The sequence below is a fragment of the Numida meleagris genome, chromosome Z (genome assembly GCF_002078875.1).
Source record: "Numida meleagris isolate 19003 breed g44 Domestic line chromosome Z, NumMel1.0, whole genome shotgun sequence".
Taxonomy (NCBI): Eukaryota; Metazoa; Chordata; class Aves; order Galliformes; family Numididae; genus Numida; species Numida meleagris.
This window is the reverse complement of record NC_034438.1, coordinates 34274679-34302310: the sequence shown is the minus strand read 5'-3', so window position 1 is coordinate 34302310 and position 27632 is coordinate 34274679. Positions and strand designations below refer to the sequence as shown.

The 27632-nt window shown below is 37.5% G+C and overlaps 1 protein-coding gene across 6 annotated transcripts in view; it reads left to right on the top strand.

Moving 5' to 3' along the window:
- SLC24A2 (solute carrier family 24 member 2) overlaps positions 1-27632 on the top strand; it is a 105266-nt gene that overhangs the window by 62619 nt on the left and 15015 nt on the right. For 4 of the 6 annotated variants that reach the window (XM_021380976.1, XM_021380977.1, XM_021380975.1 and 1 more), the window contains 4 exons: positions 8579-8629; positions 13333-13428; positions 15565-15653; positions 26525-26653. In XM_021380976.1, coding sequence (XP_021236651.1) covers positions 8579-8629; positions 13333-13428; positions 15565-15653; positions 26525-26653 — 365 coding nt within the window. The remainder of the gene's footprint in view (positions 1-8578; positions 8630-13332; positions 13429-15564; positions 15654-26524; positions 26654-27632) is intronic. The other 2 variants (XM_021380979.1, XM_021380978.1) reach the window with 1 other exon arrangement.

Genomic DNA, 27632 nt, shown 5'->3' with positions numbered 1-27632 from the left:
GCATTCATACTTCTCAGGAAAATAAAAAAAATGATTCTCAAAATTTTTGACGCAGTAGTAAATTATTACTAATTATATCCAATTTCTCAGCTTTTCCATTCACCTCAAGCTATTTTGCTTAATTTGCTGCTGTTACCCGTGTTCTTTCCTGAGATGTGATGAAAAATGTCATGTTACCTCAAAGACAACTGTCAAAGGTTGGGTAATTTCTCACTTGACGAGTCACCCAGCAGAACTCCAGTTTTGTCCTCCTTTTGCAAAAACCTTGCGTTGTAGTTCTTCCATTGGTCTAGGTACCCAATTGGGTACCTCTTTTATAGCTAAAGATGTTTATTTGTTATGTCCTCAAAAGAAAAAGGCCAGGCAGCACATCTTCCACCTGCCTGTGGGCTCTTCTCAACTTCTTGAAGTGACCCGAGTACTTCCAGTCTCCTCAGTTCCAGCACGTAAATGTTCCAGGACTGCAGTGCACTTCTTACTACTGTGCCAGAGATGAAAGAATTAATTTTTTTGTGGCTTCTAACCACAACAGCATTTTATCTAATGTAAAAAATAAGGCTAATAAGGACAAAATTAACAAAAATTGCTATGTATGATTCTCTACTTTAGATACTTCATCATTCTTGAGTGTCCTTTAGTCATAGCTGTGTGCTTCAAAAGGAGCTCAATATCCCTCTTGCACACTTGTTCTCACCCAGCTTGGAAAAGCTCTTGCTTCCTCTTCTGGCATGCCATAGAAAGACAGCCCTCCGAGCAGGAAAACGAGCTTTCTGGCTTTCCCTTCTGCTGAAGGCTGAAGTGTTTGCAAGGGATTTCTGCCAAAGAAGATGGGGGCTCCCTGCCAGGCTCACACACAAATTAATAGCTCTTAGTTATAATCTAGTTTATCTCCATCTTGTGGAAACTCAGTCTGATTTGATAAAAGGAAAACAATATATAGGGCAACGAGGCTTACCTTCACAGTAGAGTTTAATATCTTACAAAGGCAGATACTCAACCCCTTTTTGCAGCTACCTACAAAATCTTTTTTATATTATTATTTCATTTTGTTTGGAGTGGAGCTCTTTAATTCACCTAGGCCAGCACTCTGCTCAAATAGGATTGTCCAGAGCTGGTTACCCAGGACTGAGTCCCGTCCAGGATTCTGGGTTACGCATTGCAGTGTTTGACCAGCATCAAATCTTGTGTTCAAATGGAATTTTCTCATTTTCAATTTGTGCCATTTGACTCTTTCGCTATCAGTGGGTTCTTCTGAAAAGATTCTGATTCCGTCTCCCTTCTTTCCCTCCCACCTGGGACTTAGGCACATGGATAAGATCTTTGAGCCTTGTCTCCTCCAGGCTAAGCAGCTAAGTACTTCATCATCTTTGTAGACAAGTGCTGGACTCGCTCTAGTGACCCTCCTACACTGGAGAGCCCAGGTTTGGACCCAGCATGCAGATGTGCCTCACCGGTGTTGAGTAGAGGGGAAAAGTTACCTCCCTCAGCCTGCTACAGTGCTCGAACAAATGCAGCCCAGCAAGATATTAGTCTTCTTTGCTGCAAGCTCATATTGCTAGCTCAGATTTCAGTGGCATGGTTCTCAGCACAGCTATTAGTGATGAGTAAGATCTCTCTCTAGTGTGGCCTTCTTTCCATTTTCTCTAGTTTTCAGCTATGACAGAGACCACAGAAATTCTGTTCCTAATTTGGGTACATGATGAGGTTACATGGGAAATGTTGATGAGATTAGTATTTGCACAGATATTTCCAACATCAAACTGATTTCAGAAGCTGTGGGTAGAACTCGCCACACTGCCAGTGCAATTAACCTCGTAAGTAAAGCTGAAATCATGAATTATGAATAGCTAAGGGCAGGTCTATGTGAATAAACAGAGATGCTATATACGGTATCCTAGATAGCCTTGTTAATACCTGTCAGAATGTTGAGAGATAAGTAGCTGTTTCCCCTAGGAAATCACAAGATTTAACTTCAGATGAACACGTCTTTCCTTTCTAATATCCTTGTTTTCCCTGTTTTTATTAAGTTACTATTTCTATACTGGCAAAGGCTCTAATCATATAAACATCCTGAATTTCTATCATGAGGACCATAGGTCACATTTAAAATCCATATACTTCTGGGTCAGTAGCAAAGTCTGCATAATGGAAGTTTTCTGGTGCCTTTATATAATTTATTTTTGAAAATTTGAACTGTATCCCTTGTATTTATTTTATGGTAAATGTTAGTTTTCTCAACAATTTATTTCTATATGTCATGTTTTATTCTTTTAACTAAAATCTACTCAAGCTGCTTGCTGCAGGCAACATTCTTGTCTCACCTCCCATGATATTTTCCAGTAAGGCTCTGTTCTTCAGGAAGCGTATTCTTCATGGGAGTCCCTACAGAGCATGAAAAGAAGGCATGAATATTAAAGTGCAGGCATTATCCCAGCGCAGGGTACAGCTGTCCTGTCTATGCAATTCCATGCTTAATAGCATTAGCTTCATTTTAAGTTTCTTCCTAACTCTGAATTTTCTTGTTAAAAATATTAACAACGAAGAACATGAATAATTTATAAGTCTATATAGATCAGGGTGTAATAGTAGCTAAAAGGGAGTTTCTCTTGAGGGGGAGGATGGAAGTTTTCCTTTAGTCCAGTTTGCTTATGGCAGATTACTTCATCCTCAACAACAACAACAACAAGAAGCCTGGATTTTTTAACGAGATTGTGAGAGGAGCATACACTGCCCTTGCAGTATTCTCTTCAGAAATCCTGAAAATGAGAAGAGCCATTCATTGCAGCTGGAGTCGAATGTGTCCAGCACGCCACAGTGCTGAGCATCAGGGACAAGAGGTAAAACCCTCTCACCTTCAGAATCATTGGTAAAGCTCCCAACATCATTAGTAGGATAAAGTTTTCATGTCTACATTTTAGAAGTGCATTTGCATTAATATTAGAAAATTCATTCAAAGGAAATAGTGGGGGGTTGTATCTGGCCCAGGCAGCGGCAGCATTGTTGGTTTACTGGTTGTCCTTAGAGCATTACTATGTTCTCCAGAATGTATGGCACCTGTCTCCATTGAGTGTGATGGCAGGTGCTACAAAGACAACACATGAATGAAAGAAGGTGGGAAAGGAAACAAAGCCATCAGGAACAAGCCTCTTGATGCCTTTTTTAAATAAAAAAATAGTCACCTAGAAGTGTCAGAAGCACATTCTGACACACAGTATACATTGAAAAGACTTTCTGTTACTTGTGTTATTAAGAGGCCACTGGTCACAAAACTCCATCGATCCTTTGACAAACTTCCTTTTGGCACCATAAGATCTATTGGATAGTACAGTGTGTAAGAGCTGTGAGTTTTCAGCCTTCATTTTAAATGGTGCACTAGGAGTAAAGGAACAGACAGATTTTGTTTTGGGGCATGCTTCTGAGCTGCTCAGAGCTCTATTGATATGAATGTATACATTTTTATTTATGTTTCTCCTCACACTGCAGTTACATACAATTGTAGTAAACTAATTGTAATAAAAATAGACATCTTCAATAAGATTATTTTCAGGGCAAAAACACCTACAGGAAAAAACAAGGTAAGGACATGTAAAGAGATGAAAAAGGAATAAAGACTCATAATCAACAGACAAGATGAAAGTTGATTACATTTCCTTATGGAGCCCAGGGCCAGTACTACTTAATTTTGTTATTGCCCAATGTGCTGCCTACTGCTCAAGAAACTGAACATCAGCTAGAAGTATCAACAAAAGATTTTGCCTCATAATCTTCATTTAAAATATTTATTTGCTTAGGAGTGTTAATAAAGCAACTAATAGATATAATTCTAAAATGTGTGCAATTATTATTATTTACTGTATTACTCAGATCTGGAAGAGATCCACTTATATTTAACACCGCGCCATCTCAATGGCAAGGCTTCCATTTTTACAAGAACTTACAGCTTGAAAACCTACAAGTAAAAATGTAGGCTACAACACTGAATTATAAACAGCATAGTTTAGATTATCTGGAGGCAGTTTGAAACATTTTTTTTTACCTTTTACAACATCCGCTTTCTCTATTCAGCATACTGCGGTGATAATACATACTAACTTCTACAGCAGTTCCACTCTGTCCTGCATAGGATATGAATAGTCTATAAGAAAGTTAAGATGTTTGTGTAGTAGACAGAAGATGGGAGTCAAATTTAAACTGAGATTCAGTGAATGTAATTTTTTTAAAGGAAATCTAAAAATCACAATGTGTAATGTTAATCTCCACTAGATCCTTCACATGCTTATAGTATCATAACTTCTTTGTTCCTAGTGTAACATCACTGATGAAAAGATTTAAATTTAGATTGCATAGCCACTGCAATTTATTTAGCAATACTTTCGAAGCGGCCTTCTTATGTTTATGGCTGGCTCTCTTGTTATCTAATTGAATTTTCTAGACTGAATTTTCAAGACTATGACAGCTAGAAGAAGTAACAGAAAAGGTCAGGGAAAGAAAACCTACTTGATGTCATAACATGAATTTCTTTAAGCCCTCTAGCCTAGCTCCTCAGCTTTCTTTAAAAAAAAAACCTATATAATAAAAGAAGATGCTATAAAATGTGACAACAGCAAGCACAAATCAGAAGTCTTATCAGGGAGGTTTAAAGGGGAAGAATATCCTTCAAAAAGGAAATTCCTAAGATGGCTGATCACAAAAATCCATCCAAAATGTAACTAAGGAAAAAATCATTATGATAAATGCAAAAGACTTAATAAAAAACAATACCACAGCCAAAAAAGACATCCTTAAAATTGCTTCTAAACATGAAATTAAACAAAAGCCATCTTCATGTGGTCCATGAAGCCCATCAGTCAATGATGTTCAGAACCTGCAGTGCTGAAGCAGGCAGGGAGCAGTAATCACCAGTTGTGGATCCTCTGTAGTATCTCTCACTTGGACCCTGGTTCTTTGGTTTTCTTTCTTGTCCATCCTGTCCCACTCAGAAAGAGAAGACAATCCCACATGAGGTTTAAGTCTCAATGAAAGAGATCAGCAAAAATTCATGGGTTTTTTGGGGGGCAGACATAACCCCTTTATCCTAATGAGATTTTGAGTATGTAAGAAGAAAATCTGGCATGGTCCAACTAGTGGCATATTGATTTCATATACTATTTGGCTTTTCCGTGTGCCCACTTGTACACAGTAGAACACAGAAGAATGAGAGTGGATGACCAAACTAAAGTTCTTGTTGCATCCTCAGATGGGCTCTCGGGAACTTGCTGACTCACCTTCAGAACCAAATGTGCAACTCTTGTACAAAAATTTACTTCTGTCTCCAGTAGTTGGTTAGACTTCATGTTTACAACACTTTTAATAATCATTTGCTTGCTTTTAAGTTGCAGTTCTTGGCCACAAGCTCATTCTTGATATCATTATCAGTCTTTAGCCCTTACTCTCTCATTTCACTCCTCCCTCTGTCTTCTGTATTCAGCCTATTGAATTTATGAGTTTGTGTTTGAAAATTCTGGCAAAATCTGTGCTTTTCCTGTGTTTGTTCCAGTAGCCTACAAATTTCTTTTAAGCCAAGTTGCCACTGATGTTGAAGAATGATGAAGAAATGTCAATTTTGAGTCATTGTAATTACCTTGAAGAAGCATGAAATGAATTTTTATGCAAATGTGTATTTTTATGGGAAATGCAAGTCTTATGCTTGATTAAGAAACTCACAGTGCATCACTTTGTTCTGACAATTTGAATTCATATTTTTCATGAAGGGGTACGCATCTCTAGGTTGCTGACTTTAGAGTAGCTCTCTGTCTTCTGAGTATTCTGAGAATCTCTAGGCTGGGCTAATTTCAGACGTAACTAGGGACACCTGTAGTATCTGAGATTTTTGTGGCAGGAGATCAAAGAGCTCTGGAAATATTGTCTTTCCCTCCGTGGGAGCCTGTGGCATTGCAATACAATAGCAGAAATGAGTATTTCACCACAGGTGGTATTTATGAGCATCAAAAAGAACGTAATTAGGTGTACTGTTTGAAATTGCAATCAGTGCTGTACCATTGAGTAACAATATTCTTCTGTTTACTTTGATATTGTATGGTGGCTACGGTAGAACCACTGCAGTAGTCATACTATATGCAGTAGGGAACAGTATGTAATAAGGCACATGTTGTCATAATCCCTCAGGAATGTCAGACAGGTTTACCAGGAACCCTCTGTTCTCTCCCAGTGTAAAAATATGCAGAAAGGAACAAATTAATTCATTGACTCTGACACTGTCAAGGATCAGCTGTTAATCTGCATCCCTGCATCCTTTTTGTTTTATGCAGCCAGTGGGGATTCTGGTACTGGCTGGCAGCCAGTCTGTCTGCTGTGTTCTCCCTGTGGGAACCACATAGCATGTTCATGAAGCTGTACTTCAATTTTAGTAATATTGGATTCTTTTTTATCTTTTCAAACACTTTTTATCCTAGTATTTCAGATTTTCAAGACCATTTAAAATCAGTTTACTTTAAAGGAAGAAAACTTTCCCAAATCCAACATTTTTTTAAAGTACTTCAATTGAGTTTGAGCTTACTTACAGCCATATTGGATAGAATCTTATTACAGCAGCAAAATTTGTTTTATAGCAGAAGCAGGTACATTAGATGCTGACTTGTAAAGGCAGATGTCTGGTGTTGCTGAGCATCACCAACCCAAGCAATCTTGAAATCCACATAATAATCCATGCAAATATGCAGCTGACAGTTCGCAGCATCATTACTGTGTGCGTTGCAGCCGGGGGCTGTTGATCATATAAAATGTTCTTCTCTGGGCAGAGGACTAAAAAGCTCTGAAGAGCGTAATCTCACCAGCAAGATTAGATTTTTCCTGGAAATAATTTTCTCAACTGCAAGAATTAGCCTAGTTTAATCCTTGTTGTGTTGAATATTGCTTCGAACGTGATTATTGTCAGCATCGTGCACTCATGCCTCTCTGTTTCATTTCTCTGTTTTTGTAATGTCAGAGACTCTGTTTTACTTTCCTATTTGTCTTGTATTTCTCAGTTCAGATGGGAACCAAACAGATCTAAACCAGATTGCCAGTATGTCAGGTGCCCTGCCCTTCTGCTGCTGCTTTTATTCCTTCTGGAAGTGTGGTGTAATTCACAATTATTGTTGCCATCCTCGGAAACCTGTTCTGCTTCAGCCATTAAATAAAAGACCTCATGCTATTGTTCTGTTCATTCTTCATTTTGTTGCCATGGTACAACCCTCGTCTCAACTTTGTCCATCCTCACCTGCATTCTTACTATTCATTTCTCCATGAGTTTCTGCAGTCCCTCTCTGGCAGTGTTGTCTCCTGCACGTACTCCCATTTCTCTGATGACTCTTGGGCTCCTTTTGGCATCTGTCTTCCACTCTCGTTCTCCTCCAGCAGACACCTTACCCCAGGAATTTCTTTTGGAAAATTTAGGTATCCAAGAATAGATTAAAAATTAGGATCTTTGGAAGCATCAGCCTTATGTATCATCATGGTATTTTACAGTTAAGAACTAATGGCCAGACCTCCAGTGAATTCACTTATGTGGAAAAATACTGAAAGATCATGAGGTCCATCAGCTAAAAGCAAAATAATGGGCCAGCATTTTGTAGTTAATTTCTTAAGCAGTTTCATAAAAATGAAGAGAGAGTATTTCCAAAGAAAACATCACTGTCATGCTGGTTAGTATTCGTTTTGTATGATTACCCTCTATCAAAAGTTTGGATTTTCAGAATCTCAACTATAAAATTTTACACGAAATTAGCAACTGAAATCATCCACAAATTCCTCAACAGATTGCTTTAAAACTCTTCCTTGTGCTTATTTTTTCAGTCCTCTTTGCAGAATGTTGAGACCAATACTAACTATTGAATTTATATGTATGCAAAACCTTAAGAAAAAATAATATTTTCACACAGAAATGTGGTGTAAAGCAAAATTTGCATTAAAAAAAATAACTATATCACACAGAAAAAAAAAACATAGCCCTAAAGATCCAAAGATCTCTGCATTGCGTTCTTTTCTCTGCCCTGATAAACTGTAATAATTCATTATATTAAGATCTAGTTAATAGTTTAATGAATTTAGGACTCATAACCCCCAGTAAAGTGAGTAAATACATTTTTTCTGACTTCACAAATAACAAGTGTGAGACAGTATTATGCATAATTCCTGACATCATATGTTTTCTGTGTTTAGGACATGTAAGTATTTGGATGCATGGCCTGAGACCTGTTAAATAGTTTAGTTTCCAAAGCTCCTGCTGGTCAAGTCCTGTCAAGGTTTATTGTGTATTCACAAATATAGGGACACCAAACTGGTAATCACCTTGACAAGGTCGAATTCTAGATTCCTGTGTTTCTCCTACACTCTAGCAAGTTACTCTTCTAAAATCAGTGACTTGCAAAATTTCAGAGGGGTGTAAAGGCAATTCCATTTCTGTAATCTATGTGTCACTGTCCTTCAGAATTTTTTGCATTAATCACTGTTGAAGTTTATGAACCACATGCAAAAACATGTACATTTCTTGAATGTCTGCTGGTTCCTTATCTTTGTGTCTTTTACTGTGATGTTGTAGAGCTTGGATCATATGGAAACCTAAAATATTATGACACAATGACTGAAGAAGGTAAGAAATACTTTAGAATTGTTTGTTTCAGCTTTTTTTGAAGCCTTTTCTGTGTTTACTTTTTCTTTCCTTTTTCTTTGTCCTGTTTTCAATTTCTCCATTTTTGAATGACTCCTTTTTGCATGACCTCATTGACAGTGCGATCAGCTATGGTTGTTTTTTTCAGGTTTTTATTTTCAATATTTCACTTTTGCTGCTTTCAGATAAGGAAATACAGTTAAAGAAGAATGTACATGCAAAACCACAATCATAAGTTACGTAGTGCAGTATAGTATGAATTGTAAATGCTCATTTTGTCGTATTTTACAATGCATTCAAGAAGATAATTTATGGGTGTTGAAATCACTTCGCTAAATCACTCATCTTAAGAAAAATTATTTAGTGACTTCAGTTTACTGTATTATTAAAAAGTAATGAATGAAAAACTAGGCATGACTATTCATGGAAAATTAATTGTATGCTTAATTGCAATGCAAAAACTATTCAGCTTAAAATCCTGACTGTAACAATATAAGAAGGAAATAATTAGGGCCTAAATCAGAGCTCACTGAAATCTTGGAGAATATTTCTGCTAATTAAAAAGCATTGCAGTTTACTATATTGATTCAGGAGTGCAGTTCCTTAGTTTCCCCTGCATTTTCAGTCCAAGTACATCAGCATTTCTGTAATTCAGAAGTTCCCAGACCTAAGTCCTGAGTGTCTATAAGATCAAGGCCATTGTCCTGCTCACTGGCTATGATGCCAGACAGATGGTTCTGAGTGTTCAGCTAAGTAGTTAGTGGGCTATCTGAGGAGAGAGTTAAGGTTGAGGCCTGTTGAAAAGTTAACCGCCTATTCCTACTTACTTTTAATGCTGGAGATAAAAGGTGAAGAGTTTATATTCTCTGTATTTATAAACATGGTGATATTCAAGTTTAGATTACTTTCTAGTTTAGGTTGATGTTAAAAATGTTTTAAGAAAACTTTCATTATGTGATTTATTCCTGACCATGAGTGGTAACTTTTGACTGTTTCACATTTTCTGTATGTGCTGCTGTTACTCAAATAAACCCATACTATTCTGGGGCCATCTACAGGAGATGGTTCTTTCCATCACTGGCAGATGCAGGTTTCTTCTGGAGCAGGCATGACTATCAACTTGTAGGGCAGCCTAGGAGCACCACCCTTAGTTGCACAGATTCACTGTCTGATTCACAGGGGTGGTAAGAGATAATGCTTGAGAGGACATTCAACCTGGCAAACATTGGTGTCTGTGTTGTTTAAATACACTTCTGAAGGACCATGAAGCACCCAAAATGAGTAGTCAACTGAAGCAATTAAGATAAGGCTACCAGAAATAAAGATTTTGCAGTATGTCTCATCTCAAGTGTTTTTTCAAATCAAGCTGTAAATGTCATTTCTTGTTCTAGCCTCAGAGTTGGATATGTTAAAGTTCCTATGTTCTATTCCATAGTATTAAACCTATCATTTCAAAAGCAATTTCTGCGTAAGTAGTCTTCAGATTTGTATAAATCCTATTATAGTAGTTAAATATAGCTACTTGTGGGAAAATATCCTTGCAAGTATGCTATGTATAATATATGTACTTATTATTACTGTGCCTGAAGTAATGCTATTAATATTCAATGTCACCTCAGAAAGTCCTCCTCATGAATAAACAATCAAAGACCATGCTGTAGCAGTAGCTAAAATCTAGTAGCAAAAATCTTCCAGTAACAAAAAGAAGGAACGAAGCTCCTTGTCTAAAGGAGTATTAACAATGACAAGAGTCTATGATACAGTTTAGCTTCTGCTTCTTAAATACAACTGTCATCATCATTTTCATGTCTTTGATAAAGCAATAATGAATAGAGTACCCCAGAAGCTGTAGTTAGATCAAAGTGCACTGTATTTTCAGCTCTCTATTTGAATATTCAGAGGTATAATCTCTATCACTCCACATCACACTTATTTTCATCATCCCTTTCACTCTTTCTTTTCTTTATTTTCCCCTTGAATTAGGTTTTTATATATCTTCTGGAGTAAGTTAGCCACAGAAACATGTAAAATCAGTTACAGATCTCTAGGTTTTTCTAATGTCATTCAACCTCACCCTGAGCCCCCAAGCCCTGAGTGGAAATAGGCAGCAGATCTTTTGTCCTCTGGTGGAGAAGCACAGGCACATGCATTTCTGCTTAAGAATCAGCATAAGCAGAGACAAAATGTGACAGGTGACAACAGCAGATACAGCCAGAGGGCCTTTGGGCTCCACATCTTTGAAACTGATCTCCATTTTATTTGCTTTGGTTTGGTCAGAAATTGACTTTATATTAATTGCTGATTAATCAATCGCCCGACTCAAAGAAGAAATATACCATACCAGATGGGAACAAACACTTGCAGTAGTCCTGTACTGTCAAGTAATCTCAACCAACAGCCTAGAACACGACAAAACTACATTTGTTTTCAGGTGACACTTCTGCAGCATTTTACAGTTCAAGCTGAAATCACATGAGATGAATTTCCACAATTGATCAATTGCCACCCCTTAGCTGTGTTACACAACTGGGCACCAGCAGGACTGGAACGTGCAGTTCAGACTGCTCAGCAGCCATGGATTTGATGTCTTCTGACTCGTGAAAGCTTGGCTCTACTGCTGATGGTGCATAGATGTAGTAAATTGTGTTTGATGAGAGACCAAGAAGTAGACAAATTGTCAAGTCTTAATTTTTTTAAACTGGTGAATTTCTAAAGATAAATTACTTTTCTGTAAAATCAGAGGCTTCTGACCTTAGGAACCTGTAGTCTGTAATTTAGATTGTAGTCAAAGGATTGCATTTTTTAATAAATCCATGATCAGCAAGAGAATCTCTTCCTGCTGATGCCAGCTGGAGTTACTCATGCAGATCAAGGTGTATGTATTATACAATACTGATTTGTTTGCATATATTCAAATATAACCAACTTAGTTTTAAGCTACCTTCTTCGCTAGTCATCTGGCCTTGATCTCTTGTTCCTTCTGAGCTATTCTTTTTGGACTAAAATGAACTGCAACATCTGTCAGAGTTCAGCAAATCTAGATTTATTAAGTATTTTCTGGAACAAATATCCTATTTTGGGTCTGCGGAGTCAAATGTTTTCACTGATCTAAACTCTCGTGGTACTGGTTGCCGTGAAAACTATGCTTGGGTAGTCAAGCCCACCACACATAGGAATACACACTTCTAGCTTCTCCGAGAAACAAGAAGAGTAACATAAAATTCCTGTGGGTTATTTTAGTAATGCCACCAAAAGTCAAGAGAAAAAAGGCATGCAAAGTCTGTGCCTAAACTGAAATCTTTGGGACTTTCTGAAATTTCCTGGGGTGGTTCTTCTGTGTGATTCTGTCCTTCCCCTTTGCTGGACAAGTTCTGATTTGGTTTGTTTGAAACTTACAAGCGAATGGTAACTGCTAGTCCCTATGTGCTGTGTGTATGTTTCTGCACATATGAAAGCTCTAATACATGGATTTGAACCGATTTCTTGTGATGGTGTAGTTTCTGATAATCTTCCATTTGTGTGAAAGGAAGAGAGGATTTCTTTCTTAACCAACAGTTGTTTCTTGTATGACTTTTAATCTGGAAACACTGACTCTGTTATCTAGCTACCTGAGTTCATCCATGACCAATAGTATTTCCCATTGCTAATCAATTATGTGATTCCACTGAAACATCTTTTGACCTTAAGCCTGCTCTCTTTTTTTTATTTCAGTGTTGATTTTCAGTGTTTCAGTTGTTTTCAGTGGAATTTTAAACTGGAGACGAATAGCTAAAACATGCAAGACCACTGCCTAATAATGGTATATACTGTAGTCAACAACTTATACTTTGAAAGAGAGAAAAAAAGTCCTAAAAAGCAAAATCAATGAAGATGCAATAGAGAAGGGCACATACAGCATCCATCTACAACACATATGCTGTCATAAGCTATCCAAAGAGCTCTTACATAGTCAGATCAACTAAAGTAGAGCAAGGAGTGAATTTGTTTTGCTTAAGTTTGCCAACTTTGACATTGCCTAGTTTGAATGTATCATTTGGAAACAGTGATCAACGAAGAGTGATAGGACTTGGGATTTTCTTTTAGGAGGAGGAGAGTTGCCTTGAAGGCAGTCTATATGACGAGCTGTACAGTTACTCTCATGAGAGACAAAACCTCCTTGGCATGGTGAAAAGGAAATTTTCCTTTGAGAAGCTGCCATGGAAATCGTTTATTCTGAAGATTTCTTCTTTCCCATCAGAAGTATCTGTAGAATCTATGGGGACATAGCTGAGTGCAAAGTGACAAGGTTGACCACACCCACCATGATGCTATATATGGGTTCATCTTAAATTCTGTTTTACTGTGCTACTAGTTGAGACCTGAAACTGTGTGCATTTGTTTGTAATATCTGTGTTCATCTTCTCTTTAGTCTCAGATCCTACACCAGTGCTTTTTTAGGTGGAACTTTACTGACAGCTAAAGAAGAAAAGTTGGTTTCCATTTCTTGTTCTACTTCTTGCAGTGTTCTCAAAACAGAAAAAAAAAAAAAAAGCAATAGTAAGAATATCAGATAGCGTTTAATAACGTTTGCTGTTTGGGGAGGGGTGGAAATTGATTATTAGCACTGACTTTTGAATCCTAAGCTACAGCAAAGAAACCGTCTCTCAAAATATCTGCATCTGAATAATGACAACGCTTCCTTTTAGGAAAATTCAAGGAGAGGGCCTCAATTCTGCATAAGATCGCCAAAAAGAAGTGCCAGGTAGAAGACAGTGAAAGACAGAATGGAGCTGCTAATCATGGTGAGTGCAGCTGTACAGATCTATCACTTGTTCTCGATACTCTTTTTCGCTGTTTTATTTTGCTTGCAAATCCTTAGAGGTTAATTCCTCCTTCTGCTTCATTTTTACTGTCTTGTTAAACATATTCTGATTCCCTGTAGAAAAGGAGATGAAATCCAAATACAGGACAGGAGTTAAGTGCAAGATGAGAAGGTCTGATGAGGGAGTTGAAAGTCTCCCAGAAGGGCTGAAGAGATAAAGGCAGAGCTGATTTTGGACAAGTGAGGAACTGGGAGAAATTAGGGCACAAAACTTACCTGCAGCTTGCATGTCAAAATGCAGTGAGTTTGTTGAGTTGTGAAAGGTTGATGCAGGGGCAGACTGCTGTAGTTTTTCCCTGTAATCTACCTGTTCAACCCACAGGTATAAAGAGAGCACTGAACAGCATTACTAAGCTCTATGGTTTCTCCGTGTCTGTGTTACTGAACTACTTGCACAAGCAGAAGATGGAACAGAATTGCTGTTAGCTCAGTCTCAATGCAGTGTTGTTAAAGGAAACATTTTGTTAATCAGTTCTGCAAAATAAACACCATCCCCACAATCCAAACAGATAGCTGAGGTAGTCTCAGCTGATTTATAGCATTGCCAGCTCATTTCCTGATGGTGCTTTGCCCTGTTGTTCTGTGTACTGAACCCAGCCATACATGCATGTTTAACCTATCCTAAAGAAACAGTGTTCACCAGTTCTCATTTCATGAAGCCCAGTGAGTTTTCTAAGTGGAACCTCTCCAAAATTTCATGAAAGTAGCTTCTATGTTATAGAGGGATGGGTGTAGTCTCTCTAAATCAAGAACCACTGCTCTAGGATTCTAAGTGTTCTATGTAGTACAGCCTCTGCCACAAAAAGAAACAACCTTCATATTTAAGATTTGATTTTTGTATCTACTAGTTGCTGAAAGTTATTTAAGCCCATCTGTACTAATTGTGCAGAATTAGCTTGCAGTGGCTTTTCAGAGAGGGCAAGAATTTATCTTTCAGTTCAAAAGTTCCCATACCAAAAGGAAATTATCCTTTGTCTACCATTATCCATATTATCCTTTGTCTACCATGGCATATTCTCTGCATTAGATAACCATATGCAAATGTGTCTGATAAAAGCTGAATCATTTTCTCAGATGATACTTTTTCTGACTTTGTGCTATGTTTAGACAAAATTTACTTCCCCAGTCAAGCAATTGAATGGGACAGTGTTAATAAGCCATAATGCTGAGTGTGGGGTTAAGAGACAATACACATGCACGGAAATAATTAAAGACATTCTGGCACTTCGCTTTGGCTGTGATCTCAGATTTTTAATTTAGAAGAATCTCAGGATAGCAGTGCTGTAACTTGACAGCTGTATTTACTTACATTCACAAGAGCATACCGTAATGCATACTGAACTTGTACAAGACATTTCTTATTGCTGTTCCCCATAACTTCAAATTGTCCAAAGGATTTTTGGTCATTGACATTTTCATCCAGTACGTGCTGAAAGAGGTGACTGCTGTTTAGAGAATTCCAAGATAGACAAAGTAAGAATAAATTTGAATAAATGTAGTGTCAGAAACTGAAGGCCCAACTTTATTCTTTTAATCCCTTTCGAGTTTTGCACAAGGGCAATAGGATTCTGTTTTAAAGATCTTCCATTTATTCTTCTCCCATGTTTTTGCAGAAGAAGGAAAATTATTACAGTTTGGAAGTAACTTTACAAACTGCAGAAGTTAGTGTGTTACAGAAGTTATTTCTTATTGAAAGTAAGCCCTCGCTTGCATTCTTTAGTGTCTGTGTAGAACATTATATCTTGTGTTTTACCTGAAATGTTAGGCTCAGTTTAGCACAAAGAGCATGCGGTATTGCAAAGGATGTACATTTTCTTAGAACATGAATGCTGGTACAATGGTTTCTTCAAATACAAGCTTGCAACTTATAAGAATTTTATTCAAAATATGGTCAAATGAAAGCCAGAATTTTGGTCTCTCTCTTTTTAAGGCAGATGTTTGTCCACCATCAGTATCTGATGACTTAAACAGACTGAATATATGACTGCAGTTTCACTAATAGATTTGTTTTTTAAAACTGTGTTGTTTTCTTGCTCTTATTTATGGATAATACCAGAGAAAGGTGCAAAAGTGGAAGTTGCAGTAACACCACCGAGTGATTCAGGACCAGTGCAGAATGGAATCGCCCATAATGTTGATGAAGAGGTTAGTGTTTTTTTTAATTCTGATTTTTATTTCCGTATTACTAAATATATTGCATGCTTGATTTTGCTTTTCACTGAATGCATGCCTCTTAAAAGCAAGAAGTTGTGAATAGGAAGTCTACAATAAATATTATCTTCCTTTATTACTTAACACAATATATTATAATATGGTTTGCTGTATATAAAAACTGAAGTCTGTTTGCACATATATCTCTTGTGCCCAATGCTCTTCAATGTAAGATAGTAGTCTAGAATGTATTCTTTTAGGAAATGCATTTGTGCTCATCAGATAGGATGTTCAAAGCCCTGAGCACAGCTAATGGAAATTGCTTGTCTGATTATCATGATATCACACAAAACCTGTTCTCTTAAGAGGGCAGCTTGTCACGTGGTGCTTTGTGGGATAGTTAAAAGTAGGTGGAAAGGAGGAGCTGTGTGCAAACTTTTCAACTCTGCCTTCTGTTATCCTGAGGCATAAAAAAATAAGTTACAATATACTATGTTAGTGTTTCTATGGCTCTTCTTCTGTATGGTTAAGATCTACAAAAGAAGAAATTAAACACTTAAATTGAGTTATTTTAGCATGTACATTTTGAAGTAACACCATAACTCTGTGTAACTCTCACCATGACTGAAATGGCTATACAAATTAGCTAGTTTCTCTCTGAAGTGAGCTGTAATTTTCAAGGGTAGCTGACTGACAAATTAGGCTTTCCCGAGGCCTTTTATAATGACTTTACTTTTTAACATGCTATTAATCTGACCTTCAACCCAAGCAGGCAAACAAGTGGAAAAAAGTGGTGAATTGATTTTGCTAAACTTGGGCACTCCTTTTAGGCTGAAGCAGCAAAACCTGCATAGAGGAAGAAAGCCTTCTTAAAAATAGTCCATGACATGCAATTTTTTATAATGATTTTGTTTGTATGTACTGACACAAGAAAGCTGCTTCTAGAGGTGGCTGAAAAGAGGTTTATTCCATAACGTGAACTTCCCAATACTAAAAATGAAGTGAACTGTCTTGCATTTACATACAGAAAAATCATGCAAAAAATGCAGTGCCTGTGTTTTGTTTTGAATCATGCAAGGCTTAGATTTCAACATTTTGCCTGTTTTCACTTGCTTTTTGTTTAACAAAATTTCTAGTCCAAATTAGAGATCGTCTTGCCTTGTTCATGGCTGGAATATCACTGTAGGTAAAATTCTTTCCTAGAAAGGTTCTGCAAGACATAGAAGAAAAATGAAAAATGATTTATAAGTAACAGTGTTTATTTCTGTTGTCTGCTTCCTAAACACTACTATCCTTTACAAACAGTATAATTTAACTGGAACATAAATATATCTGTGTTGTATTATCCGATTTTGTGCCTCTGTCTACAAGACTGAGGAAAAAAAAACCTAGAATGAGACTTTGGGAAAAGTGTTTTCTTTACAAAGCTACTGGTGGAGTAATGGCATGATGGTTATGGCCAACAAGAGGGATTAGTGCACCACTGAGGGAAGAAGGCTTTTTAGTTCCTCACTGAAGATAACTTTGGTCTTTGAGAATAGAAATGGAGAATCAGTATCTGTCAATAGAGATGGATAGTTTTCAATTTCCTGAGTAATCAAGTAATGATAATGAGTCTGCCGTGGATAGGAGAGCTTAGTAGAACATTACATTACAGTTTTTGTTGATATAAGCTGTACAGACTGACATACCAGTTAAAAGATCCTTGTTATCCCAACAGAACACTACTCTTAATTAAGAGTTGAATAAAATCTATGGAATAAAGAATCTCAGCACTCTGCTTATATTCCACATTAATACTCATCATTTTAAGGTAAACTACATCCTTTAACTTCAGTAAAATAAGTAATAAAATCCAAAGCAGTGTGGTTTTCCAACTTCTGTTCACAAAGGTCAGTAAAGGATAGCATAGCCTGGTGTAGCCAGTTTGGCAAAATAGTCTGTGGGATGTATGATAACTCTAATAGACTCTAAGAGCACTCAGTAGCTTAACAAGGAAATTAATCTTGCTCTGCCACATTTTTTGTACCGAAACTGCTCAGTGAAAACAAAGAAGGAAGAGTAATCTTAAGCAATCATATTTCACAGCAATGTCCTTATGCTATCATTTTGCATTGTAATGAAGTGGTTTCTGAGCTTGTTCAGAAATCAGCAAGGTCAAGCAGCCTCATCCTTCAAGACAAAGTTTTCAGTCTCAAACAATGTCAGGATAAAGAGGGAAAATTGTTGCAGGAATACATTACTCAGCAATGTTTTCTTCCTTTTCCTCCCATCTCCATCTAGATATTTTAAACTTTTGATGAGAGAGGCTTTGGAACTTTTTTGTTAATTGCAGCAAGTTTCAGGTTGCTCTGAAAAAGTACTGTGCTGTATCAGAGGTGGGATACGTTGTTTATCATTGTCAAAATGACAAGATGGAGCAAATGGTGAAGCTTGTAACTGATGGAGGGGTGATTCTGCATTTTTAGCTCCATCAATCTGAAAGAAAGGATTTTAAGTGTCTGCTGTCACAGAAGAAAATAGCATTCTCCTAATAACATTCTGAGATGGCTCATGCTGGCTCCCTCCCAAGTGGCCTTTCTAATTTTGCCCTCTTGCAGTGATAACCTGACAGTTGCTTCTATCTCAGGCTGCTTCACTTACTGATATGTTGGGACTTATTTTGTAATTTAAAAATATATGTTGGAATTTTGAAAAAGTTGTAATAAAAATGTTCTACTCATTCATGCTATGGAGGTAACAAACAAATAGATCTCTGTGATACTTAGGACCCTACTTCCCTATGAAGCTCCCTGCCTATTCCCTCCTGTACAGGGAGCTTTCCTCAATTCATTGCTTAGCTTTTTGTGCACAGTTTCCTGGTACACCTTCCCAAGCTGTGGCATCACCCTGAAGCTAACACTGGCCTTGCTGAGATACCTGAAGTTAACAAAATACGGTGGATCTTAAGCAAGCAGTTTAGAAACAGAAAGGGAGAGAGAAAAGAAAAAAAAGGTTTCAGACAATAAGAAGAGTAAAGGTCAAGAGGCACAAAAGCAAAGAAAAACAAGATCCTCATCTACTCCCACTGATATCTAAGGAAAGTGTGCTTCCTGTAGAGAGAAAACATTCAGCTTGGTGAAAGGTGAAGTTTGTGTGTTCCTAACACATTTTCATCCTCTGGCTGCTTTTATAGCTGTTCATCTCCTCAGGAAGCATGAAGGAGAATAAAAGAGAAGGACAAACTCCCTTTCTTTCTGTTTAGTATATTGACCTCATAGAAACTAACAGGATTACTAGTGGTTATAGAACTGTAGACAACAATGGAATCACACGCAACAGCATTCACAAGACCTTGTTATTTGATGAAGATTAGAATTACAGGGGGGGAAATAAGTCATTGCTCTGTTGTGACTTTCTTCTACCTTCTCTGATCTTATGCAGACACAGTGTAATGCTAGGAAGTGGCATATCTCCGGAGACAATGATATCAGTGCTAAGAGCAGCTTTGATCAGGGAATTAATTACTGGAAGTAATAAGAAATACATTATAATATGCCAGCTGGACCTTAAAAGTAGTTTCTTCTCTTTCTTCCACAAGAACTAGCTCATTGCAGTTCAGTCCTGACCAACAAATACTCTTGAATTTTGATCTTTTTTAGTACAAGTATTCACCATTTTATCCTGAGAATGTCGTTTTTCTTCTGATTTGGGAGTAGAATTTATTCTTGTGGTGTGAATTTTTTGAAGCTAAAGGAAATTCTGTGGTTTCAGAATTTGGAAATGCAATATAAAATTTACTTCTCTGCAATCTGCCATTTGTGTATGTCCAAATACATTGTATTATGATTCATAAGAGGTTCATAAGTTTGTTTAGACAGACTTCTAAATCACTGAAAACATAAGTAACTCCATGTCCCAGAGATGTTCATTTAGAACTAAGAAGATTAGAGATGCTGTCCATATAGAAGAACCAGGCTGCAAATATGCCTCTGGGGAAAAAATACTGTCCTGAAAACTGTGGGTTAGGATATGGGTGTTTCCACACAGCATGTCGTCGAGTATTCCTAAAACATGTTTGCACTGAGGATCCAGAAGATTTATATAGAGATCTAATAATTTTTCCCCCACTGTCAGGCTCTGTAATGGTCTTCATCCTTTTCTCTCTTGCAAACAAGTACAGCCCCAGTCCACCGATATCCAGAAACCTCATTTCTCCTCTGGATAGCCCAAGCCGTTGCTCAACAAGGTGAACTCTGTTTTGTTGCTGCTTTCAGGAATTCAGAATGGCTTTTCAGAAAACGTCTCCAGAAATTCAGCCATCAGTCCCAGACAGCAATACTCATAACACTCCCATTAAAGCAGCAGCTGATCTTCTATACTTTGACAAAACCTAGATCACCCCTTGGGACAGGGGGAACAGACATCTGTGGTTTCTTTCCCAGACCATCAGGGAACAGTACCTCCTTCCATCATACAGTCTGCAAGACATTCCTGCTTCATTTGCTGTCAGAAATTGCCTTCCCTCCTGCTGAATATTCCATCTTCCTTGGGGATTTTGTTCTACTTGCTGCATTCTTTCTTTTAACCTTTAGCAGATTGCCACAAAGGAGAAAACTCTGTTATATTAAACTTCATACAGCAGTAGTGAGTGTGCGTGATGAAATGAAAGAAGACTAAAAGGACACTGGCAGTGTCTCATTAAATGTTTTATAGGGTGTCCTTCAGAGAAATGATCTTTTTGAGAAGTCCAGTTGCCTCCCCTCCACCCACTGCCACCTTCTTAACAAGCATTTGATAAAGTGTGCTCAGTCATAGTCGTTTTAGCCAGTGGCTTTCCTAAAAATAGCTCACTGGCTGAAGATAACACCTCTTCCTCCCACCTACACACATACACACACACGCACACACATACACATACGCACACTTTTACCTGTTTCCATGGTAACTGCTGGAAAATGTTTACATGCCAACCACGACACTTACCTGAGATACTAGGTGGTAAGGTGTATTTTACTTTCCCCATCAAAGAGCAGCAGCACAGAGTACTGCATTACAGGACAGAGTCTCTGAAGGAGGCAGCTGTCCCCTACCATGGAGGCCTCATTCCCTTCGCATCAAATTAGGATGATTTGAATCCAAGCAGCATTGCCTTCTCTGTCATAGGCTATAATTCTTGTGCTATATAAAGCGTTTCCATTTAGTTGAGAGATGGTAGAGAAGATGAGAGCAGCCTTTGTTGGAAGACAGTGATATATTCCAGCATGCCTGGCATTTGTATCATCATTAAAAATATGTTTTTCTAATGCAAAAAAAAACTCTTTTCAGTTGCCACATTCAGCCTAAAATAAATGTCAGCATCTTGTTTGCCAATATAACTCTTTGTAACATTGCATTACACTGCCATCAAAATGGATTGTTCTTTAATTACCTAAGGCTACTTAGTTACATATTCCATGTTGTTTTTTTTTCTGCTGAATGCCATTTGATTTACATTAAAACTAGGGCAGGGGAAAATGGAGTGACACACACAAAGGCTGTATCTCCATAGCACTATAGCTGTTACTTCAGCTGGTGGGCTGGCTTTTCACTATTTCAGACTAACTATACCTTTTCAATTTTCCCAAAGAGTTGCAGTAGTTACGTGGGCGTAGAAAACTGCATATAAGCTCTGGGAACTGTGCTTTAAGCTATCTGCAGAAGAGCCCAGGAGGGCAAAGGCTGCAATTCTGCAATAACAGAATGTGGAGCAAATACCTACCTGTGCCTTACTTGTTCCCACAGGCTTCACTTGAAGTGTAGTTATTTTCAGTGAGTTCACAGTGCAGAGATGATTAATAAAAATTGACTACATTAAGATGTCAGTCCATATGTACTAAACATATTTTAAAAGCTCAGGGATTTAATTTTACTCCCTTCTTGAATTTTCCTCCAGGATGGGAGAGGAAAGCCATTGTTTTTTGACTTAGCTACTCATTAGAAATTGCATGCTATCATATTACCTTGGTATCTCACTTTCCTTCTCATGTATTTCCAAATGAGATGGAATAGAAAATAAACACAGGAAAGAGTTGAGGCTGTTGCAGTATTCACAGTAGGGCTCCGGTAGCCTTTGTCCTTTGCCTTTCTGGTGAAATAAATGAATATGAGAATTTCTATTCTAAAGAAAAAAAACAACCATCAGTTTCAGTACTGAAAGTCAGTACTGCATCTGAGACAGATAACATTTTGAGACTACATAATTTTTTATTGATTCACACTTTGTAAGGCGTTTGATTGTACGGAACTCCTCACTCTCAGGAAATAATATAGTTCAACAGTCCTTTACATCGCTATCAGGCAAAAAAATAAATTGCATTTTTTTAGGTTGTGCTGTATCTATACTTGTATGAGGAAATTGAAGTTGTAAATAGTCTCTGTCTATAGTTTCCTTTCTGTTGAAAACCTGATGCTAACTGTTTGCTGATTGGTGATATCAGAAGTCAAAATGCACAGTAAATGTACAATTTGGCAAATTTCTAGCTAAGCTCTTTGGCTGAATTGGTTTAAGAAACGAATCCCTAGAGTGTAATATTTGTAATTCAAATGCTCTATCTTTTGTAACATATAGACTAATTGGTATATAGTGGCAGATTCAAGATTTCAGATAAGTTTGAGGAGGTTTGTTGTACTTGTTTTCCATGTTTTACTACAACCAGTTAAAAATATATATAAAAAATGCAGTTTGATGTGGTTCCAGATAAGCAACTGTTTTTAGGAAGATGATAAATTTTGAATGTGAGCATCCAAGGAAACAACATTCTGATGTCTGCAAGAAGCAGTGTCTTACACTGTGACTTCAGTAGGTGGAGTTTGCTATAAGCTGTTGTTTACAAACAAAATAGCTATTGGTGAAAGATCTCCTTATGTTCGTGTTGCTTGTATCAATTGAAACACATTGTATCTTCCTGTCTTTGGAAAGATTTTCTTGGGGGATTGGCAGAAATCGTCAGATCAATCCTGAGCAAACCAGTAAGAGATTTCATCTGTGGGATTACAGATAAATTTTAGATGATATTCTTGGTTGAAGAAAGTGTGAAAGATGTACATTCAGGAGATTTGGTGCCCTTTTTACCATTTGAGTTAGAATAAGAACTGAAGTAGCAAAAATAAGATTATAAATATGTGTATGTTAGTTTAGAAACAAATGTTGAAAGAATATTTGTTACAGATACTGAAAGACAGCATATAACGGAATGACACTTCTTGCTTCATTTCTTCAAAATAGGGAATCGGGACAGTTGTATATGCAAGGGGAGTGTTTGCCCATTAGAGAATAAATTTGATAGTTATTGATTAATTCTTACTAGGGCACCATATGTATCCCATCCAGGCATGAATATACATATAATATTAAACACTGAAGTGTATACATAACAAGAAGTCCCAAGCACAAGCACTAAAAAACTAGGATACAGTAAACAAAGACTGTAAAGAATTGCAACAGCTAATGAGAATTTCATGGAAGCACACTAATAACTCTTATAAATGAAGATCAAATGCAGCTTTTGGCTTGGCTTTTAATTTGTGGAAGATGAAAATGTACCACAAAATCCAGTACTTCTTCCTTGAGTGCCCATGTGTGGCTATTGCCAGAAGCGAGGTACTGACCACAGAGGGCCCTTGGCTATTTCTATCTTCCTAGTCCAGTCAGTGTTACCATATCATCAAAAACCAGAAATGTTACATTACTTTATCTTCTCCTACTTCCTCCAAAGCACTTACTGTCTACCAGAGATCAACCTTTAAATGTGGCTTGGGAAAAGGTTTTCAGGTGATCATACTGATTGAGAGAAAAGGAAAACTGTTGCCAGTTGTTTCTCCAAGAATTAATGTGTTCGATGACTATCTAGAACACTTAGAATTCTTGCAATTTGTAATATAAATAAACTTATATCTGTACATATAAGGATACAATTGCACGTTCATTTGCATATTCCAGACCATCCTTACAGATACCAAAATGAACTTAGGGAACTGAAAAAAGGAAACGAAATTGAACTGTAGGAGAACTCATACAGCTTCAGGTTTTTCTTGACTATAATGCAATCTGGGTTTTTTTTGTGACAGCAGTTAAATTTAGGTTAAAATGAAACTTTGTGTACCCAGTTGAGTAATTTCAGAGTTCATAATGCCAACTAATGCAACTTTCCCATATAGTCACTATATGGGAAATATATCTTTATCTTTATATATCTTTAGTATCTTTAAACCTATTTAGCTGCAGTGTAAATACCAAGGGAGTGAGTTTTAGGGTAGGTTTTATTTGCCTACATAGAATTGGCTACCGGCGCCTGAGCTGGCCTGAGAAACAGATTCTTGCAAAGTGGTGGAAGGTACGTTGTAAACTAGCAGAATATTCTAAGCTTCTGATTGAGCATCTGGAGGTCAAGTGGAATGCCAGAAAGCATCCAAAATGACAGCAGCATATCCATTTGTAGATAGCTGAATTCCACCCTGTTCATGATATTATCATTATGTTTGTCTTCTTAGCACTGAAAAAGGGAATTGTACATAATATTCTAAGTGTTGAGCTTTTGTCATACCATCTAAAAGTAATAAAAAATGTGGTTTCAGTATTAGTTCCTACAAACTGTGAGTAGTATACGTATTCAGTATGCATATTGCAGATAGACTGAAACCACAGATAGAGCAAGCAATCTCCACCATAAATCCATGCTAAGTCATTTCGTATCACTGCTGCTTAGTCCAGATCATGACATCCACATTTTCACAGCTTTATAGCTGTGAAAATTATTTCTCTTTCATTTCTTCATCCTCAATGGATGCTTTGAATTCCACACAAGCTATATTTACAACTGTGTTTAACATACTTCCTTCCACTGGTATTTGGAAGGTCAGCATTTGAAAGCCAAATGTTGATTCTAATTTATGAAATAGGAACTGGAGATGCAGTCTCTAGCACCTGTAACGTATCTTTCAGTTACAGTAGCAGGGAAAATGGTTTTGCCCTACTCCACTCTTGAGTTTGAATTTGGACTTAGACTTTGAGTATAGTTGTCTTGGGAAAATGGATAAGGCAGTACAACCTGAAAGGTCTTAACAGGTGGAGCAAGGTTTCGCAGGACACATCTGGCAGACCTCCAGACATAATTCTTTGTGCTGCTTTGCTACTGTCATTCATATTTCCACCGTGCTCATGCTACCCCAGTGCACAGAGATGTGCCACTTAGAAAAAGTTGCCTATCAACCCTTCATTGGCCCTTTTTGTTCTGAAATTTTACCTCAGTCATCAAATTTCAAAGCTGAACATCTAGCTCAGTTTGATTTTCCCACCTCAGCAACATCTACCAGAAAGGAAAAGGAATGGATTAATTTATGGAAAAGTAACCCCATAAACTCTTGCACTAACACAGTCCCCCAAAGGTCAGAATTCAGTGATTTATGGCTGTGAGTTAAAAGTCATCTGCTGGCTTTGGTAAAAAGCTAAAAGCAGAAGGCAAAGGCTAGCCTCTTAAGCTGCTCAGGAGCCCCTTAAGTGCTTTGTGGAGTGTTACAAATTGTGTCTGCATATTTTGTTTTAAATCTTTTAATGACAGTAGCAGTTATGACCTAGTCACTTAACTGTCATCTTAGAATCACATGAGATGAGTTCCACAAAATGTAGGGGTAACAAAACACGGTCTTCTCTTGACATCAACACATAGTCCACAAAATAGCTGCAGTCCACTGATGTGTCAAGGGAAAAATAGGAGCTTACCTCAGTCTGTTGGTGTCAGGTCTGTCACAGTCATACTGTTCTATGTCAGAAGAGCATAAGCTCAGAGCTGGTCTTGCTTCTCTAGGTTCATGGCAACTGAAGAGTTGAACAGTATTCAACAATTAATTGTTGAATAATTTACAACCCTCCCACTAATTTACATCCCACTATGGCTCCATGATTGCAATAAGATTGTAGCCCTGTAGGTGTGCATGTCTCTAAGTTACTGCTCATTCCTCAAGTTACTCTGTTTTGGACTTTTTTAGCTTTCATGGAATACTCCTAGAAAATCTTTCCACAGCCTCAGTAGGGTTTCCATTGCACACACCTGTCTGAAAGAACCATTTAGGACATTTTTTTCCTCTTGCCTTGTTCTATGGTATAATATAGATCTATGTGCAATTCTGGAGACATTGCATACCTGTAATAAAAGTTGAAAGATTATTTTTATGTATAAATCCAAAAGGCTGAATCAATCTTTCTTTGCATTCTTTCTGTGGCAGTCTAAAGGGCTCCATTTTGTTGGCAGAGGCACACTAGGGAAAGAGAGCTCACAAGAGCTTAAAAAGCTATATATATGCATATATTTATATATGCACATATATATAGTTAGTTTGCATGCTTATAATGCATATATCTTTGCATATACTTGTATATCTGTGTTTGTCTATCACCACACATATATTTATATATATATCAATCTGTTTGGCCAGGCTTGGGGCTATGCAGAACAGTGCAGACAGTTTTAATGATTAGAAAAGCCCACATCCCAGGGTATGTTCCCTCTGTGAGAACATGGAGGTGTGTCAGAGGCACAGAAAAGGCGAAATTCCCTTCCAGGAAGAAGGTGCAACACTGCTCCATGCATCCCAAGGGACCAGCATCACTGTCAGCATAGCCACAGTCTGATGTCCTTGGGCAGCCTATTCTGGAAGGTACCGCATAGTCTGGCCAAAACTGTTTTACTGTGTCCTACCTAATGTTGCTGAGTATGGTGTTAATATGATGTTTTCAGCCCCCATGGGTTCCTACTGAAATACAGTGCACTCCTAAGGACTCCCTTTAAACAATCCCTAGCCTCATTTACCCACTTACATATTCTGCACCCTGCGTTTTTTTTGTACAGAACGAAGAGGACGAGGACCAGCCGCTCAGCCTGGCCTGGCCTGACACCCCACGCAAGCAGCTCACCTATCTTCTTGTACTGCCCATTGTTTTTCCTTTGTGGGTTTCCCTCCCAGATGTCAGAAATCCTGTGAGTACCTGCTGTTACAAGTCAGGGTGTCCTGCACAGCTGGGGGGTTCTCTAGCTAAACGCCTGGATGTCTCCAGAAAGAAACTGTTGTGACGTTGTTTTTTTTTTTTAAATAGAAATTGTGATTTATTATTATAATTGCTTCTTTGAGGAGGTAACACCATTGATCTTCATATCTTCAGATAGGTGCTGAAGGGCAACTGACTGGTAATAGCTCCATAAATATTGTCATTCTTATTCATTAATGTTTTATGAAAAAGAATGAAAGCTTAAAAAACTTCTTCTGGGTCTTCACATATGTGTTTCTAGATCTCTGCTGAAGATTATGTCAGTACTGAGGAATTCTGCCCATCTTCAGTGCCCTGAAGAGTGAGACTGGAAAGATTTTAGATTTTCTCTGTAATTTATATATAACAATATGCATTTATCCTAAATGTATTTTCTGCTAGAACTCTGCCTTCTACTCATCATCTTTTTATTTTCAAACTAGCACAAGATCCAAAGCCATTCCATGTTTGAAACACTTTTTAGTTTTATCGCCAGCCTGTCTTGAAGCCATGTGAGACTGCTTCTTAATAGAAATAGACTTAAAATGACAAGCTGTCAAGTCTTACCACTTTTACGTTCACCTATCCATATAACACCAGTACTCATAGAAAGTAAAAGAAAAAGAAAAAAAAAAGATGGAAAAATCTTTTCATAGTGCTTTAATCTCTTTTCCTTTCTGGATCAAAAATAGATTTAAAAGTGCTTTAAGAGAAGGATACACAGATTATAAGGTTATAAATCAACACCCTGAATTCTTCTTTCTTCCTTATCATATTCCCCATCCCACACACTCAAAGACTTCAATTCAGTAGAAGACAAAAGCTAAAAGAAGACCTTGGATTTGTATTTAGATAAAAGTTTCTCAAAGGATACAAACTGACATTTTTGCTTCCAGTCTTCAAGCTTTATTTTCTCCAAGTTTTCAAGCAAC